General features: G+C 44.3%; 1 protein-coding gene across 1 annotated transcript in view; it reads right to left on the reverse strand.

The window, feature by feature from the left end:
- The window catches only part of LOC134742320 (uncharacterized), a 111090-nt gene that overhangs the window by 73627 nt on the left and 19332 nt on the right, over window positions 1-18131 (reverse strand). Inside the window, exons 2-6 of the mRNA XM_063675370.1 lie at window positions 17025-17134; window positions 11626-11843; window positions 6469-6657; window positions 5952-6095; window positions 2346-2439 (exon numbers count right to left, since the gene is read on the reverse strand). Of these exons, the coding sequence (XP_063531440.1) occupies window positions 2346-2439; window positions 5952-6095; window positions 6469-6657; window positions 11626-11843; window positions 17025-17134 (755 nt within the window). The remainder of the gene's footprint in view (window positions 1-2345; window positions 2440-5951; window positions 6096-6468; window positions 6658-11625; window positions 11844-17024; window positions 17135-18131) is intronic.

An 18131-nucleotide genomic window follows, 5' to 3' on the forward strand; every position in this document is an offset into this window, starting at 1 on the left:
AATTTACTCAATTCCAATTTAGCTTACACGGACTCTATAAAAAGTTTCCAAATTGCGAAATGTCATTGAAAATTTTTTGAAACTTCTCATATTTTAGTTTGGGGACCGAAAATGTCCGTTTCCAAAATGAAAATCTTAACTTGCTATTAAATTTTCGTAAAATTTCCGAAAACTTTTCCAACATCTTTAAACTTTCCGTAACTTGCACATCTGTAGATATAAATAAACGATTTATTAGCCACTATTTATAGGGTGAGATGACCGTCATGAAGTTAATGGTGCAATTCTCGAGACGTATTGTCGCTAATTCCACGGGCTACGGTTCCAGGCAGCTACTCATTTTCCATTTACTTTTATGATAAAATGTGACATTTTCAACCAAAAGGTACCACATTGTCGCTTGTCAATAAGGTAATAAAGAAATAGCGCCTTATTGACAACCGACAATAAGTACCCTTTTGATTGAGAATGGCACAAATCATACAAGACGTTATTTGTTGTTTTAGAATCTGTTTATGACCCATTAATCATAATTAGGGCGTGATAATAAAAATCGAGATGACTAAAACTAAAAAGCTAGTGTACACATTTCGATATGAAGAACCATACTTTACCATCTATGGCCGTCATAAAGTTAATGATGCAATGACTAATGAGATATTCTCGAGACATATCATCGCTAATTCCAGGGGCGCCGCAACAACGCCCGTCGTTGATAGTTCTTTTGACGGTGAGCGATGGAAGATAATATTATTGTGTTTATTGCACCGATTTATCAGACAGACAGTCAGACATTAAAACATTACACTTTGGGGAAAAAAGCGTAGTTAGGTAAGTAGGTTAGATGTTTTCACACGATGGTTAGGTTAGGTTCGTTAGGTGGCTTCAAATGCCCGAAGGGCAAACCGCCCAGAAATAGGAGCCCCGTTCTCTCTAGTTAAGTTGTGAAGGAAATGTTTTCTGAAAAGAAACAGTCCGACGAACTCAGATTTGATGGACATCCCAGGGTTTTTCATAGTTTTGATGTGCAGCGCCACGCATGGTAAATTAAAGAAGTAATTCGACCAAAATGCCGCGGCAAAATGCAAACGGCGCTGTTAATGCCATAAGGTATTTTACATAATGGCGACTTTTTACAATTTTTTAGCGATTTGCAAACCGCAAAATTACGGCGCCGTTTGTAAACGGCGGATTCTTACAAAATGCCTGCGACATCATGTTTATGGTACTTTTCAGTACTACCAAAGACTAGTCAATATTTAAGAAAGAAAACCCCCATACAACACCGCGTTCCTGTCGTTTCTTTTTACCAAAGATAGATGTGTCCGTAATAAGATGGATACAGTCTAAGGAAAAAACGTGCCTCGAAAATCACGAAAATTTTATTCTTAATCAGATGTCGCTACTACCTTTGGCCTACTCTCGCATACAGGGCGTTGACGGTTTCGTTTGTTATTTAACAATTTTAACGCATATCAGTGAAAGAACATGGGTCAAAATAATAAAAATAACTAATGCAAATAAAAAAAAATCATTTATCCTTATTTAAGTACATTTTATCGTATTTTTATAAATCTTCTTTTTTAGTTTTAAAGTGTGTCGATAAATGGCAGTGAATTTACTGTGGTTACAAAATTTACTAAGACAGTACCGCTCTATAATATTATATCCTCTTTGTTTTGACTAACTTTCCATTTTAGCTTTATATGTATAAAATTCGTCACCTACTGCTATTGATGAGTTCTAATTGTTCTACACGTAAGATCCAACTTTTCTGGCCGATATCATATGCACAAAAGTCTAATACAAGCAGCTTCTTCGACTGAAGAAGAAAAGCATTTTAGGCATATTCTTATTTAATGGCGTCATCTAGTTTTAAACCTGTTCGAAACCTATTCTAATGCTTTAAATGCTGTATTTATGCTTTAAATTTTTTTGTGACTACAATTTTAATATCGTCTACAACATTAATGATTCTCGCGGCGGGGTATGGGTTTGGCTTGGCAGTCTCCTTTATTTACTACTCATTCAATATCATTAATAATTCAAAATAGCATTCGAATACAGTTGTTGTGTTGTAGTTGGACCTAGTAATATTAAGGCTATTGTTAAAAAAGCGCTGATAGACATAAATGTGTAAAGACTCACTAGCATGTAAAAATATTTAATTTAAATTTTATAATGTAAGCAGGGGTTGCATCCCCATATCCCTTAGCCCATATAATCTTAAAAATATAAGATTAGAGCTAAGAATATTGTAATTCTTGTTCCTTATGAATAATAAACAGTTTTTTTGTGGGTATGCGTAGAGCGTAGCAGTAAGCAGTATTAGAATGTGTAGTCACCAATAGCCCGGGAGACGGCGAGCTGCCCGTTGACGCGCCACGTGCCCCAGAACATGACGGCGCCGCCGCCCGCTTGTATTCGATCCTTTTCGTCCTGTCACACACAAATACATTCATTATCATTTGAAGTCACGTGGAGTTCGGCAGCTCTCAATTATTCGGGTTTTAGTAGTACATCGTTTTCAAAATCATTCCTTATGTCAAAGTAAGTGGTGTGATAGTTAGAAATATAGACTACACATTCACAAAATAAAGAGGCGGTCTCGAAAAATCCTGATGTCGTCAAGACTTATACAAATTATGATAGCAAAATACTACACATCAAACTTCAGGATTCATTGACGACCACAAATCATCTAGAAACTTAATCACTTGTATTTGCTATTTCTAATGTTCAAGATAAACGGCAGGCGAAAATCAACTTGCCCGTGCGACCGTATCTCGTATCTGTTCAAGTATGTGCATAAAGGATAAGTTTAAAACTCAACCTTATTATTGCATAATGCTAGGAAGGGTAGTGTTACGGCAAACACATTATTGACATTATAGATCAAAGTAATTTTTGCAGACAGAATTTCGGCGATATCGCGTTTTTGGAATTTGTTGAAAAATCGCCGGTCAAAAACTCTACTGAGAAATTTATTTAGATAGTAGGTGGGCGTCGGGTTCTATTCGTGGCTCGGGATCTGTTTTGCCTGGTCACAGTGGTCACTACTATGGAAAAATTGTAGTGTTAACTACGTATCGGCTGGTGTTGAATCAGGTACCTACCTCTCGGCTGGGCTTGTGCGGGCGCACGAGCTGCATGAGCCGCATGCGCTTGGCGAGCAGGGCCAGCGAGTCGCCACCTACCTGTCGGCTGGGCTTGTGCGGGCGCACGAGCTGCATGAGCCGCATGCGCTTGGCGAGCAGGGCCAGCGAGTCGCCACCTACCTGTCGGCTGGGCTTGTGCGGGCGCACGAGCTGCATGAGCCGCATGCGCTTGGCGAGCAGGGCCAGCGAGTCGCCACCTACCTGTCGGCTGGGCTTGTGCGGGCGCACGAGCTGCATGAGCCGCATGCGCTTGGCGAGCAGGGCCAGCGAGTCGCCACCTACCTGTCGGCTGGGCTTGTGCGGGCGCACGAGCTGCATGAGCCGCATGCGCTTGGCGAGCAGGGCCAGCGAGTCGCCACCTACCTGTCGGCTGGGCTTGTGCGGGCGCACGAGCTGCATGAGCCGCATGCGCTTGGCGAGCAGGGCCAGCGAGTCGCCACCTACCTGTCGGCTGGGCTTGTGCGGGCGCACGAGCTGCATGAGCCGCATGCGCTTGGCGAGCAGGGCCAGCGAGTCGCCACCTACCTGTTGGCTGGGCTTGTGCGGGCGCACGAGCTGCATGAGCCGCATGCGCTTGGCGAGCAGGGCCAGCGAGTCGCCACCTACCTGTCGGCTGGGCTTGTGCGGGCGCACGAGCTGCATGAGCCGCATGCGCTTGGCGAGCAGGGCCAGCGAGTCGCCACCTACCTGTCGGCTGGGCTTGTGCGGGCGCACGAGCTGCATGAGCCGCATGCGCTTGGCGAGCAGGGCCAGCGAGTCGCCACCTACCTGTCGGCTGGGCTTGTGCGGGCGCACGAGCTGCATGAGCCGCATGCGCTTGGCGAGCAGGGCCAGCGAGTCGCCACCTACCTGTCGGCTGGGCTTGTGCGGGCGCACGAGCTGCATGAGCCGCATGCGCTTGGCGAGCAGGGCCAGCGAGTCGCCACCTACCTGTCGGCTGGGCTTGTGCGGGCGCACGAGCTGCATGAGCCGCATGCGCTTGGCGAGCAGGGCCAGCGAGTCGCCACCTACCTGTTGGCTGGGCTTGTGCGGGCGCACGAGCTGCATGAGCCGCATGCGCTTGGCGAGCAGGGCCAGCGAGTCGCCACCTACCTGTCGGCTGGGCTTGTGCGGGCGCACGAGCTGCATGAGCCGCATGCGCTTGGCGAGCAGGGCCAGCGAGTCGCCACCTACCTGTCGGCTGGGCTTGTGCGGGCGCACGAGCTGCATGAGCCGCATGCGCTTGGCGAGCAGGGCCAGCGAGTCGCCACCTACCTGTCGGCTGGGCTTGTGCGGGCGCACGAGCTGCATGAGCCGCATGCGCTTGGCGAGCAGGGCCAGCGAGTCGCCACCTACCTGTCGGCTGGGCTTGTGCGGGCGCACGAGCTGCATGAGCCGCATGCGCTTGGCGAGCAGGGCCAGCGAGTCGCCACCTACCTGTCGGCTGGGCTTGTGCGGGCGCACGAGCTGCATGAGCCGCATGCGCTTGGCGAGCAGGGCCAGCGAGTCGCCACCTACCTGTTGGCTGGGCTTGTGCGGGCGCACGAGCTGCATGAGCCGCATGCGCTTGGCGAGCAGGGCCAGCGAGTCGCCACCTACCTGTCGGCTGGGCTTGTGCGGGCGCACGAGCTGCATGAGCCGCATGCGCTTGGCGAGCAGGGCCAGCGAGTCGCCACCTACCTGTCGGCTGGGCTTGTGCGGGCGCACGAGCTGCATGAGCCGCATGCGCTTGGCGAGCAGGGCCAGCGAGTCGCCACCTACCTGTCGGCTGGGCTTGTGCGGGCGCACGAGCTGCATGAGCCGCATGCGCTTGGCGAGCAGGGCCAGCGAGTCGCCACCTACCTGTCGGCTGGGCTTGTGCGGGCGCACGAGCTGCATGAGCCGCATGCGCTTGGCGAGCAGGGCCAGCGAGTCGCCACCTACCTGTCGGCTGGGCTTGTGCGGGCGCACGAGCTGCATGAGCCGCATGCGCTTGGCGAGCAGGGCCAGCGAGTCGCCACCTACCTGTCGGCTGGGCTTGTGCGGGCGCACGAGCTGCATGAGCCGCATGCGCTTGGCGAGCAGGGCCAGCGAGTCGCCACCTACCTGTCGGCTGGGCTTGTGCGGGCGCACGAGCTGCATGAGCCGCATGCGCTTGGCGAGCAGGGCCAGCGAGTCGCCACCTACCTGTCGGCTGGGCTTGTGCGGGCGCACGAGCTGCATGAGCCGCATGCGCTTGGCGAGCAGGGCCAGCGAGTCGCCACCTACCTGTCGGCTGGGCTTGTGCGGGCGCACGAGCTGCATGAGCCGCATGCGCTTGGCGAGCAGGGCCAGCGAGTCGCCACCTACCTGTCGGCTGGGCTTGTGCGGGCGCACGAGCTGCATGAGCCGCATGCGCTTGGCGAGCAGGGCCAGCGAGTCGCCACCTACCTGTTGGCTGGGCTTGTGCGGGCGCACGAGCTGCATGAGCCGCATGCGCTTGGCGAGCAGGGCCAGCGAGTCGCCACCTACCTGTCGGCTGGGCTTGTGCGGGCGCACGAGCTGCATGAGCCGCATGCGCTTGGCGAGCAGGGCCAGCGAGTCGCCACCTACCTGTCGGCTGGGCTTGTGCGGGCGCACGAGCTGCATGAGCCGCATGCGCTTGGCGAGCAGGGCCAGCGAGTCGCCACCTACCTGTCGGCTGGGCTTGTGCGGGCGCACGAGCTGCATGAGCCGCATGCGCTTGGCGAGCAGGGCCAGCGAGTCGCCACCTACCTGTCGGCTGGGCTTGTGCGGGCGCACGAGCTGCATGAGCCGCATGCGCTTGGCGAGCAGGGCCAGCGAGTCGCCACCTACCTGTCGGCTGGGCTTGTGCGGGCGCACGAGCTGCATGAGCCGCATGCGCTTGGCGAGCAGGGCCAGCGAGTCGCCGGCCCACGCCGCGTGCAGCTGGCAGCCGCGCACCGCCACCACCACGGCCGTGCTGCCGCCGCAAGCTCGCTGGAAAACAATTATGTATTTTATTAATATCTCAACAAGATACTAGAATACTAACTCTTGTTTCAGAATAAGGACAAATGGTGCATGGACGATAGTGAGAATGAGAAGGTATGTCGGGCAGCTGTTTGAGAAAGGCCAAGAATGAAGGCAATGGGCCATACAGTTAAGAATACACGTTTATCCAACATAAAGCATTCGTCTCTTCGCTTACTACAATATGAATCTACTCCAGTAACACATAATTTGGTATTGAATAGGTTTTTATACTACGGTCGGTCGGAGGTCGGTGGCGTAGTGCGGGCTCTCGACCAGGTACTGGTGTAGGTGCGTGCAGCAGAAGGTGGAGCCTTCAGTGTGGACTAATTAGACTTACTTCTTGGTTACTCTTCCTGATGAAGTCATTATCTGTGCGAAGAAAGGCATCTCTAAGTGCCTTGCGGAGGTCGGTGGCGTAGTGCGGGCTCTCGACCAGGTACTGATGTAGGTGCGCCGCGCAGTAGGTGGCCGCGGCTGAGCCTGCGTGCCCGTCGTACACGGCGTAGAAGGCCGTTGGCTTTGTGCTCTGCAAATGTATTATAGTCATCAATTATAAAGCCTGACCAGGAATATATGATCATTGTCAAGAGGGCGCTATTATTCTCATTTATATGGCAACAGTTCAGTATAGTCTGAACAATGTGGATTGGCAACTCGTGTGACTTACATCTACTTTTATTTATTTATTTTCTAACGTATCACACAGGTCAAAATCGTCTAATTGCATCTTCTTTTTTATTTTTGGTTTGCATAAAACCTCAGGAGGTACAACCTTCTCTCGTAATCCGCGTAATAGATGCCTCCGATTTACCTAGAAATTTATATAAATTTACATATATGTATTAAATTTAGCCGTAACATACCAGATGGTGTGACTACTATTAGCAACACCATAAGCTCAGCTCAACCCTATAGTTGAAAAAATATTTCGTCCATCATGTTACTCCATTCTGGGAAGAGGCCTACATCCAAGATTGGATCACCAAAAGGCCACCATGATGATGATGATGGTCATGTTACTGGGTAGGTATATATTCCGTAACCTTACATAGGTTCTGCTACATTGTAAATTAACAAGATTGATCATCTCCAAAGCCCCTAGTAAATATTTTTCGAACTCAAACTTATTTTTGTTACTGTGTTTCCTCGCTTGTATAACATAACATAACATAACACTACAATACTAAGTCGTAATAACCAGACTATAATGACATTTTGATTTGTCTACCTGTCAGCTCTGATGTTAATTTGGAAATGTTTTGTAGCGAAATAGTTTTATTTCCCGAACTGTTCTTTTCCAGCAGTTTATTATGATTACATTGATATATGTAATGATTACATGATTAACAATGGTCCGCTCCTGACTATGCATAGTTTTGGGCATTTTTGTCATTTATTATTTAATATTCAACACTTAAGCATTATTCAACTAAACCGCCACAATGACACTGACAACAGTGACAACCTATCATTAAAATTATTGCCAGTGTAAGAAATTAGTTGGACTTCCGGTTCGAACGCCATCTTGATAGTGGCCTCGTGATTAATTCCTTTATTTTTTGTTCATTAATCTTGTTTAAAGTGTAATATCGATAGCTTTATTATACAGTAATCTCATTTGCTAGTGTGCAGTGAATGGAGAATTAATCTCAAAGCGTGTTTAACCACCATTTTGGAGTCAACGGCCGGTAGTCCACGTGCTTCTCGTAAAATCCAGCTATCGGTTTTACGAGACAACAACAACGAACTACCGAACAACGTCGTGCTCTAAGAGCATTTGGTATTTCTACCTCTAACCGTGTCTGGCTAGAGCCCTAGAGGCCCATAATTTTATTTACCGTACACTGGCTGAAGAAAATCTAGAAATATTAATTCGATCCCACGTGGATCCCACTTTGACGTTGGCGAAATCATCGACAGTACCGATGGAGCCATACTACTTAAAGATTGATTGAAGAAATTAGTTCCAATGAAATTCCGCAACATGGCGCATGATCATATATTTCTGGTCAGGCTTTAGATAAGTTAGATAGGCTTAAGTAAATACTTTATAAAACTTCTAAAGAAGATAAATGATCATAAAAATACAAGTAGAATGTTTACGCCGCGCGCTCAAAACGCCGCGCCTATCGTGGGCAGCACGAAGGTTTATATTGGGTTGTAGCCGCGCGCGTCAGCCGACGTCTTTGACGGTTAAAGGGAAAAAAAATTAAGCTAAGGATTTTATCGTACAGAATTTCCTTTTTAGGACGGTTGTTTTTGAATAATAGCGTTGTTAATATAAATATTGCAAACGAAAGCGAGACAGTTTACAAATCAAACACATATAGATAGATACAGGTAATTATGCCGATATGTGTTTGATTTCTAAACTGTCTCGCTTTCGTTTCAGCCCAAAAGTCCCTAAACTGAAGTCAAGTCATAAAACTCATGCAGTCCCATTATTTAATCACAGCTTCTTCTAATTCAAATCAATAACTTATTTACTTTTAAACTAAAACAAAGTAAAGTAACAATCGGAAGTTATAAATATGATTACGGAGTAGCCCGTGCCCCGGCCGTAGGGAATAGGACCACTTACGGTTATTGACAGTTATCCGTATTAATCGAGGCGTTGCACTGTGCGCATCCAAACAAGGGAAACTTTGTAATCGAACAACCTTTAGACAATTTCCAAATTAAATTTTCCATTCAAAAATTTCATTTATCTGCAAAATTCCATTTGGCAGTCGCAGTGTCAGGTCGCAGTTCTAACCTAACATAAGCTACTTTTCTGGCAGCTGTTCGTTTTTGTAGAGGGTCGCACTCGCAGTTCTAACCTAACCTAATCTACTTTCTGGCAGCCGTTCGTTTTTTATAGGAGGCCGCAGTTCCAACCTAACATAACCTTCTTTCTGGCACAGTTTTAATTTTGTTGGGGTCGCAGTACTTACTTTTTTGCTAGCAGAAAAAATCATTAATAAGAGTATGCTGCAGGATGATTATGGTACATAAAATGGGTCATTTTCTATGAAAAGGGACCTTATTGTCAATGGCGCATACGCCGCACAGCGTCGCGCGGCATTGTATTTATATCGGAGCATCGTTTATAATGGCGTAAGCGCCATCGACAATAAGGTCCCTTTTTATAGAAAATACCACAAATTATGTTAAACTAAAGTCGACGAAAGTAATCTTCTGCTAAATAATATACTGCAAAATGTATTGTATCAATTGTATGCCTAATAATAGTAATGCCAAGTATAAGGTATGTTATGCTAAATTATCATTCGACTAAGTGTTTCTGCGAAGTGTAATTTTGACCAATAATATGCCAGATGAGGGTAACCCTCTATAACCTAATCTAGAACCTCTTCAAGACCTCTTCCTTTTGTTTGATGTTTGAAATCGATTAAAAACACTCGCTCAACATACCTATCTTATAATTTTTTGTACACAAGTTAGGGTAGACTGGGGACAATTGAAACAATTAATGTTTGATGGCCTTTAATTATTTTATTTTTACAGTTAGAAAGGTATGCGCGCCTATATTACTAGACCTAATTTATTTATTTTTTAAATAAAGATTGTTTGAAAGCCCTACCGCCCATGGTTATGTCATGATGGGGAATCAAAGAGAATGTGGGAGAGTAGTTCAATTGACCCAATAGGTATGTTAATTGAAACACTACGTGAGGACGTTTAAACACCATAATATTTTGGACAAAATGAATGATTTTTTTATTATATCTAATCTATTTTTAATAACTCTCGCTGTTTACCACGAGGTCAACAAAAGTTCGCAAACATATTACAAAAAAATTACAATTTATCAGCGTCTGAAAATCTTGATTAAAGAATGTATACGAAAAAAAAATTGGGCGACTTCTAAACTTCTTTGTTGCAATTACCTTATACATATAGCTTAATCAAACTAGTTTTAATGTAACAATATGATATTACGATAAATAATTTTAATAGATATGCATACTTGTGCTTCATACTAAAGCTTGTTGCAATTGTAACAATGTTTCAATCATAACCATTACAAATATGTACTATAGTATAACAGTACTACCATACTTTTAGTCGGTTATATGTGGGGACGATTGAAACACGGAGAGCGTTTCAACCGTCCCCACATCGCAAGTTTAACTTCAAGGTTAAATATTATTTAGAATCAACACTCCATCGCTGTTTAATGGCAGATAAACTATTCCATGATTCCCATCCAAAACCCCAAAGAAATCAAGTACTCAAAATACACACGTCAACAAAATATACCAAAAAGTATGCGACCACCGGTACTTCACTTTATACTGCAAAAATTGAACGGCTTCTCAACACAGCCGCGTCGCTTGCGCGCTTGAGCATTATTAGCCCAGGATTCAAAAATGGCTGACTGCGTGGCAGTATTGCGTCATATTCGTAGTTATTGTAGTTTTCGAGAAATTGGACTTGTTTCAATCATACCGTGTTTCAAGTGTCCCCAGCCTACCCTACTACCTAATATCTATAAAAACAAGTGTGTTAACCACCGAATTCTTGGCACTAAAAATAACTCATTAATTCGTATATAGATGGCAGAAGGTCTACCTACTGCTATTATCATATAAGTTTGAATGTTCCAACTGCGTGGCATCTAAAGCTACGCGATAAATTAACGTAATTGTCCGGCAATCGTCCCGCCAAATACCCTTCAAGTTAGCGCTACTTTTAGGGAGCCGGAAACAGTCGTTAACCAAAAGTTTCGCCTAATCGATCGATCATTGAGTTCCAGATACGAAAAGAAGTTTGTTTTGACTGACCAAGAGTACAGACATACTCTGATACTTAATAGCGTTCAAAAATTATCTAAAAATAAGTAGATAAAATTTTAGGCCCGTCGTTTTGACACTTTATTATAATAGACTAGTGAAAATGGTAATAAAAATCTTACAATCACCATAGATGGAGTGAACGAAACCATTTGTTATCAATGCTATTGTGCTATCCGTAAACTCGAATGTATTATTGTCCTCCAAAAGACATTTTTATTTACAAACAAGTACAAAGTACACGTACCTACGTTTAAGTGACAAAGAGTCAAATGGGTCAAAACGGTATCACGTATATACAAGTGCGAGAATGATGCATCAAGGTATGCAAAGCAGGAAAACGTGCTTGACTATAAATGTTATGTGTGCGGTGGCGACCGCAGAAGCGTAGCGTGGAATAATCGCACAGAATTGATCGTCGCTATAATCTCTTCATACTTGTTTTAGTGTTATATGTATTATGCTTTGTCTTGCCCTTTTAATAGCGAGTCCAGCCACAAGCTATTCAGGTTGAAACACTAACTCACCTCAATACCGAACAGCGCCTCCAAGTTGCCGATCTCGACGTGTATGTCCTCCATGTCGCGCCTGGAGTTCTTGGTGGCCGTCGACACCGTGCGCAGCTCCTGCAGGTGCGGCGCGGACGGCAGCGGCAGCGAGTCCAGCCGCGAGTTGTCCAGGTAGAACCACTGACTCACCTCAATACCGAACAGCGCCTCCAAGTTCCCGATCTCGACGTGTCTGTCCTCCATGACGCGCCTGGAGTTTTTGGTGGCCGCCGACACCGTGCGCAGCTCCTGCAGGTGCGGCGCGGGCGGCGGCGGCAGCGAGTCCAGCCGCGAGTTGTCCAGGTAGCGGAGGCATACACCGTTGACGCGGGCGGTCACGGCTTGCATTAGGCGGAGGGCTACGTATACTGAAAATGTAAAGGTAAAGAATAAGGGCCAGTTGCGCCAATCACAATTGGGTCAAAATTCTTATTGTTGTCCTGTTTTTTGTCCCCAAAAAATGTGACGGAGTGGAGCTTGAGGGTGAAATCCAGTTTAAAAAAATTCACAAGAGAATTTTAATCTACAGCTAGAAAGACATGCAATAGCACTCAATGATTTTTATTTCTTTGATAAAAGGCAAAAATAGAAGCGTGACAGAGTGGTCAGAAACAAGACAACGAAAAGAATTTTGACCCAATTACGAGCTGACTAACGTCAACCATTAGTGTACTATGAAAACCATTAAACTTTAGCAAATGCTTTAACGGTGACAGACAGTTTAGTGAAAGCCTTAAGAACTGCGTTTGCACTCCGCAGCAGAAGTTGGTAAATGGGCGAGGTGTTCTAAATGATTTGAACACAACTTTTTTGTCGAGAATGTGAGCGTGTATAGATCATTTTAGACACTTGACCCGTTATACCAATATTTTATAGGTACATGATTTTTATGCTTATCAAAACTTAAGCAACAAGGAGACCCGTGTCTTAAAGTAAATAAATCATTTCAGAACATACATTCAAATATTATGAAGGAGGCGACAGGAACACCAATTACGGACATGTAGAAGTAAATAAAAATTCTCGTGCTATGTTGTCTTGAATGTTCTAACTATTACGTCTCAGAAAGACTAATCTGCAGTCCTGACTAATGTTGCTACACAACTTACACGAAATGCCACTTGACTCATGATGCCACTAATCTATAGCAGCAGGAAACCAACAACGGCCATAAATTTCAATACAAAAAATTATATGAAATACAAAAGTTTCATAAACAAAGTTCAGATACAGAAGAGCTTCCAACTCTCTTCTTACAACACATGGTTTTTCAGAAGACATAACGCTTTTCATAACGAAAACCGGCAGAGCTGTATGCAACCGCCTGTTGCGCCGCGCGATATCAGGGCTACAATTCACGGAAATTCAGTTGCAGTGAAGTATTGATTTTCTCCTGAACTATATTTAGATCGAGCCCTGATTTCACTGTCAAGTGCAACCCGGGTTAGCTCATGTAACCGAGCTTACCAAAATTTATCTTACGTGTTTCACACACATCTCATAGTTTTGACTGCGCCTCCACATCGACCTGGAACTTCCTCACGACTTGACGATATCGACACAGAGCACTTAATACTATTTAAGTACCTACAGAAGATACACTTATGAACTTCAATCAAACGTTACCAGAGCCGAAATCATTTAGTTCCTGCGTGCGGTCTCGAGTGACGGGAGCCGTTGACAGCTACATGAGAAACAAGTTTAATAGCATCAGGTTGGAAGAATCGGAACCAGTCGCTGTTCGATTAGTTTTGAAGGAACATTGGCTTATTTCATGACAAGCTATCGTTTATGATCAGTTGCCTTTGTATTAGTGTAAGGTATACGCCTAAAAAAACCGCAAATCGATGTACAGTTTAGCCGTTTGGCCGCAGTTCCTAAAAAATCTGTTTTTGTATGGGATCCTGTCGTGTGTGGTGTCATATGAAAGGACTTTTTGAGGCGATTCTAAAAATATACCACACATCATAGACACTGGAAGGAACAATATGATTTCACTTTCAGCATTCTCTCAGGTCGGCTGTATTGTTTTTTCTTTAATAAACCGAGTGTAGAAACAGGTTGTGAACGTCAAGAGGAATCTACCGATACGTCATTTAAAGAAATCCTTCCAGTATCCTGGGCTTCAGGGTGTAGAGAATCATCAGTACTGAAACCCATTACCCTACTTTCTGGTTAAGACGCAGTCGAGTAAAATGTTTATATTGGAGTAGATCATGTACAAATGTATGGACATAAGTGGAATTCCCATTCATCCAAGTTTCATATCAAGAGAATGTCCCCTGGAAAAGTAAGCGCTCAATCTGGATTCAAGCAAGTAATTTCTACAAGAAGCCCTGGCAATAAAATAATTGAATACAACAAACTTGATTTTTTTGCCGTTTTTGCGTAATAATACGGAACCCTTCGTGCGCGAGTCCGACTCGCACTTGGCCGGTTTGCCATTTTGATGATAGATTACCAAAAGGAATAGTTGCAATACATAAATTTATTTAATAAACGCAAACAAGTCTGCAGCTGTGTAACAAGATATTCTCATATCTCATGCCATCTAGAATCTAGATACGCAACGCAGTAAAAGGTTCTCCGAATTAATGATTTCACTACTGTTATGTATAGACAATGGGGGTAGGTTTTGACATTTGGGTACAAAGTGGGGTAGTTGTGAAAAGTCAGTCTGTCAACGCGAACCTGACCCATGCCAGTGTCTGGACCCCTAAACTGTGAGTTATATTAGTGGCGACGAGAAAAACTAGGACAATAGTGTGCAATTACAGTGTAAAGTGTGTGATTTGAGTGAAAAACGCATAAAAGTAGGTATCACTGTGCAAAATGGGCATCAAGTTTGGGGAGTTTGATGTGGCGCTTGGCTGCTGGAAAAATTACATAGAGCGGTTTACTTTTTGTCTGCAGGCAGGTGATATTGAAGATGATAGTAAAAAGAAAGCTAATTTATTAGCTGTGTGTGGGTTTCCGTGTATCGTGATGTCCTGGGGTCCGGACACCCCTATGATATCCGCCCAACGATGAGGCGAAGGTATCGCAACTCGGGTATCCTCGTCATCGTCATCCGTAGCATCATCGGTTACCTCAGGGACCTTCTGTTGTCCTTCCCCCCCGCAACCGAGCATTTGATTGATGTGTCGTACTAACATCTTATCGTTCCATTTCACTAAGTATCTGCAGACCCCTAGTCGCTTTTCCACCGTCCCTTTCAACCAGCGTGGTCCACCGCAGTAGTTCTTTACGTACACTGACTGTCCAGTATTAAACTCCCTGTTCTTTGTCTCACTATTCTTCTCTATTACTTTTTCCTTATCAACACATCTGAAAGACAGGGGGTTTAATTGTTCAGGAGCTCAGCCGGAGTTTTATCATTGACGCTGTTTGGTGTGGTACGTAAACCATACAGTATCGCTGGTAATCTCACTTCCCATGGTCCAGATGTTATTTTCCTTAATTTAGCCTTCACTGTCTGCACCGTTCTTTCCGCTTGACCGTTGGTCGCAGGGTGGTAAGGGGCGGACAGGACTTGTCTGATCCCTTGGGATTCTAAGTATTTACGGAACTCCTCTGAAACAAAACTTCTTCCATTATCACTTACAAGTACATCAGGAAGACCTTGTTCTGCAAAAACATCCCGCAATATTCTTATTAACGTAGAGCTACTCATATCTGGTACGATCTTGACCTCTGGCCACTTAGAATAAGCGTCAATTACAATTAAAAATATCTTTCCTTGAAATGGCCCAGCGTAATCCATATGTAGTCTAGACCATGCTTTATCTGGCTTTATCCAATGATGGGTAACTTTAGATGGCATATTTCGATTTTCTGCACACACGTTACAGCTCTTCACCATGTCTTCAATTTGCTTATCCATCGCAGGCCACCAAAAATAGCTTCTCGCCATAGCCTTTGTGATCACAATACCGTCGTGATTCATATGCAGCTCCTCCAGCACTTTTCCTCGCATCTTCTCTGGTATAACCACTCTATTTCCCCATAAAATGCAATCTTTATACATGGAAAACTCGTCTCGCTTTTGCCAGTAAACCTTGTACTCGTCATTACTCTTCCCAGGCCATCCGTTACGTATCCAATATAATATTTTACTGAGACACTTATCCTTTTTTGTCAAGTTGGCCACTTCTATGGCAGAAAACTCCAATTCAATGGGTGTCTCCTCTATTAGTAGAATTCCTAAAAAATCCTCTTCCGGCGTTTGCGTACCTGGTGGACCCGGCCATCGACTGAGGGCATCTGCGTTTCCAATTTTTTTCCCCTGGACATATTGTATTTCATAGTCGTAAGAGTTCAGTAGGAGTGCCCACCGTAACATCCTAGGTGATATAATGTTGGGTATAGGTTTCTTTGAATCGAATATCCCCAACAAAGGCTTATGATCTGTCTTGATAATCACTCTTCGACCACTTATAAACTGATGAAATTTCTTCAAGCCAAATATTATAGCAGCTGCTTCCTTGTCTATTTGTGCATAATTACGTTCATGTGTGTTCATGGTTCTCGAGGCAAACATTACGGGTCTGATACTTCCATCAGCCATCTCGTGTTCTAACACTGCTCCCAGTCCGTACTGTGACGCGTCACAAGATAAAATAAGTTTCTTTTTTATGTCATAATGCACCAGAGTATCTTTACTGGAAAGCATTTTCCTTAGCTTCTCAAATGAATTTTGATGTTCTTTTCCCCATTTCCATTTCGCGTCTTTGTCAAGTAATCTGTACAATGGCTCAGAAATCGACGCTTTGTGTGGCAAAAATCTATCATAAAAATTTATCAGCCCCAGGAATGCTTGAAGCTCTTTCACATTACGAGGTGCAGGCGTCTTTTCAATCTCATTAATCTTCTCCTCGCAAGGATGAATACCAAATTCGTCAATCATAAAACCTAAAAACTGCACACTCCTGGCAGCAAATTTACATTTGTTTTTATTCACTCGCAATCCCGCTTCCTGTAACTTATGAAGCACCGCCTCGAGCCTCCTATTGTGTTCTTGCACTCCATTGCCAGTCACCACAATATCGTCTAACAGCAAGTTCAGGGAATCTTTAGCGAAGTTAAACAAATTTGCTTAATTTTATTGCTATGAATAATGCCGCCGCATAAATTTTGAGTTTTATCTGCGTATGTGAACGTCGTTATCGCAGGTATAACGCGTGACTCAACGGATTAGTTGGCTGGGAAATTCAGTCTTGTAGATATTCTGAGGGTATTGCAATAGGTTACAAATCACAATCGTGTTTAGACGAGACAGGTATTCTTTTCACGTACCCATCCGAACTGGTGTCGCAGCCTTCCCGCCGTCAGCTAGTAACTCTTGCGCACAACACCGGTTCAATAATGAAATAACTACATAATTGACCTAAATTTAGGATTTCGTATTTATTCCGTCCAGAATGAGGAGTTCTTCAAACTTACCAAATTTTATCAAATTCTACCAAAAAAAAACTACAACCAACTAAAAATCGCCGCCGCCGAGACGTTGTCATTATTATAGGTACATAATATATGGTGCCAAAACTCACCAGACTCGTCGGCTTTGTATCCAAACTCTGCGGGTTGTTTCTTGGACGCCACGCGGACGTCGTCGAGGATTATCCTCAGCAGCGGCGTCAATAGTGCCGAGGGACATTGTCTGGAAAAACGTATAAATAAGTTATAGCGCGGACGTGACTTAGGTATATTTTCTCTTAGATCAGTATATTTCTTAGACTACAGACAACAACCTGTCCTGTCGTGAGTGTAATATTTATTAGTTAGGCTAGAGCTAGTTTCAACCCCGTTGGTTTATAATTTCCACCAATGATAGATATATACATATTTATACGTATGATATGTGCATTTAGGCCAAGCAATTAGAAGGTATAGAGGAAAATGCTTGCAACACAATTTTTGACTCCGTAACTTTGTTTCGACTTGACACTTGAGCCGGGGCGAGAGGGGGGTTTGAAGGTCCCATTTTTCGGTTTTTCTATTATATTTCGGAAATTATATCTTAGCGACATGGCCACTTGAAAATGAAAATGAAATCATGAAATCCGTGCCTCGCATATTTATGTTGCAGGCAGTAACGTATAGTTACTGGTAATATGTTAATTTAGGCATATAGTACAATATAAAATGAAAGTTAATTTAATTAGTTACAAGTTTAATTTAGTCAAGTTTTTCGATATCTTCAATAGTTTAGTATATTTACGTATGCATATCGAAACAGTAAATGGCACACTGGTTTGTGATTGAACGCACACCTGCTCTCAGTAAGCAGTGGGAATACAGACCTAACTAACAGCAACACACTTTATTGACCATTGGTAAATCCTATCTCGCTGCAATAAGATTCATAAATAATCACTCAACTCTGTCAACAACGGTGCATGTGCCCGAAAACGCCCCGCATGGCAGTCTATTTCGAGCGGGCGTTGAAATCAGCTGGCGATTAATTCGGCTGCACCGCACGTGCTGTCAAGCCCTATACAATGTTGTTACTTGCACCTAACAGGCGTTTCCTCATTGTGGGACACGTATAAGTAATTATACATACAGACAGGGAGGGAAGGTACTAATACCACTAATACTACTGATGTTGATGTATGGGTAAAATGGGTTACGGTCAATGAGGTTGTCTATGCTGC

This window comes from Cydia strobilella, chromosome 6 (assembly GCF_947568885.1).
Source record: "Cydia strobilella chromosome 6, ilCydStro3.1, whole genome shotgun sequence".
NCBI lineage: Eukaryota > Metazoa > Arthropoda > Insecta > Lepidoptera > Tortricidae > Cydia > Cydia strobilella.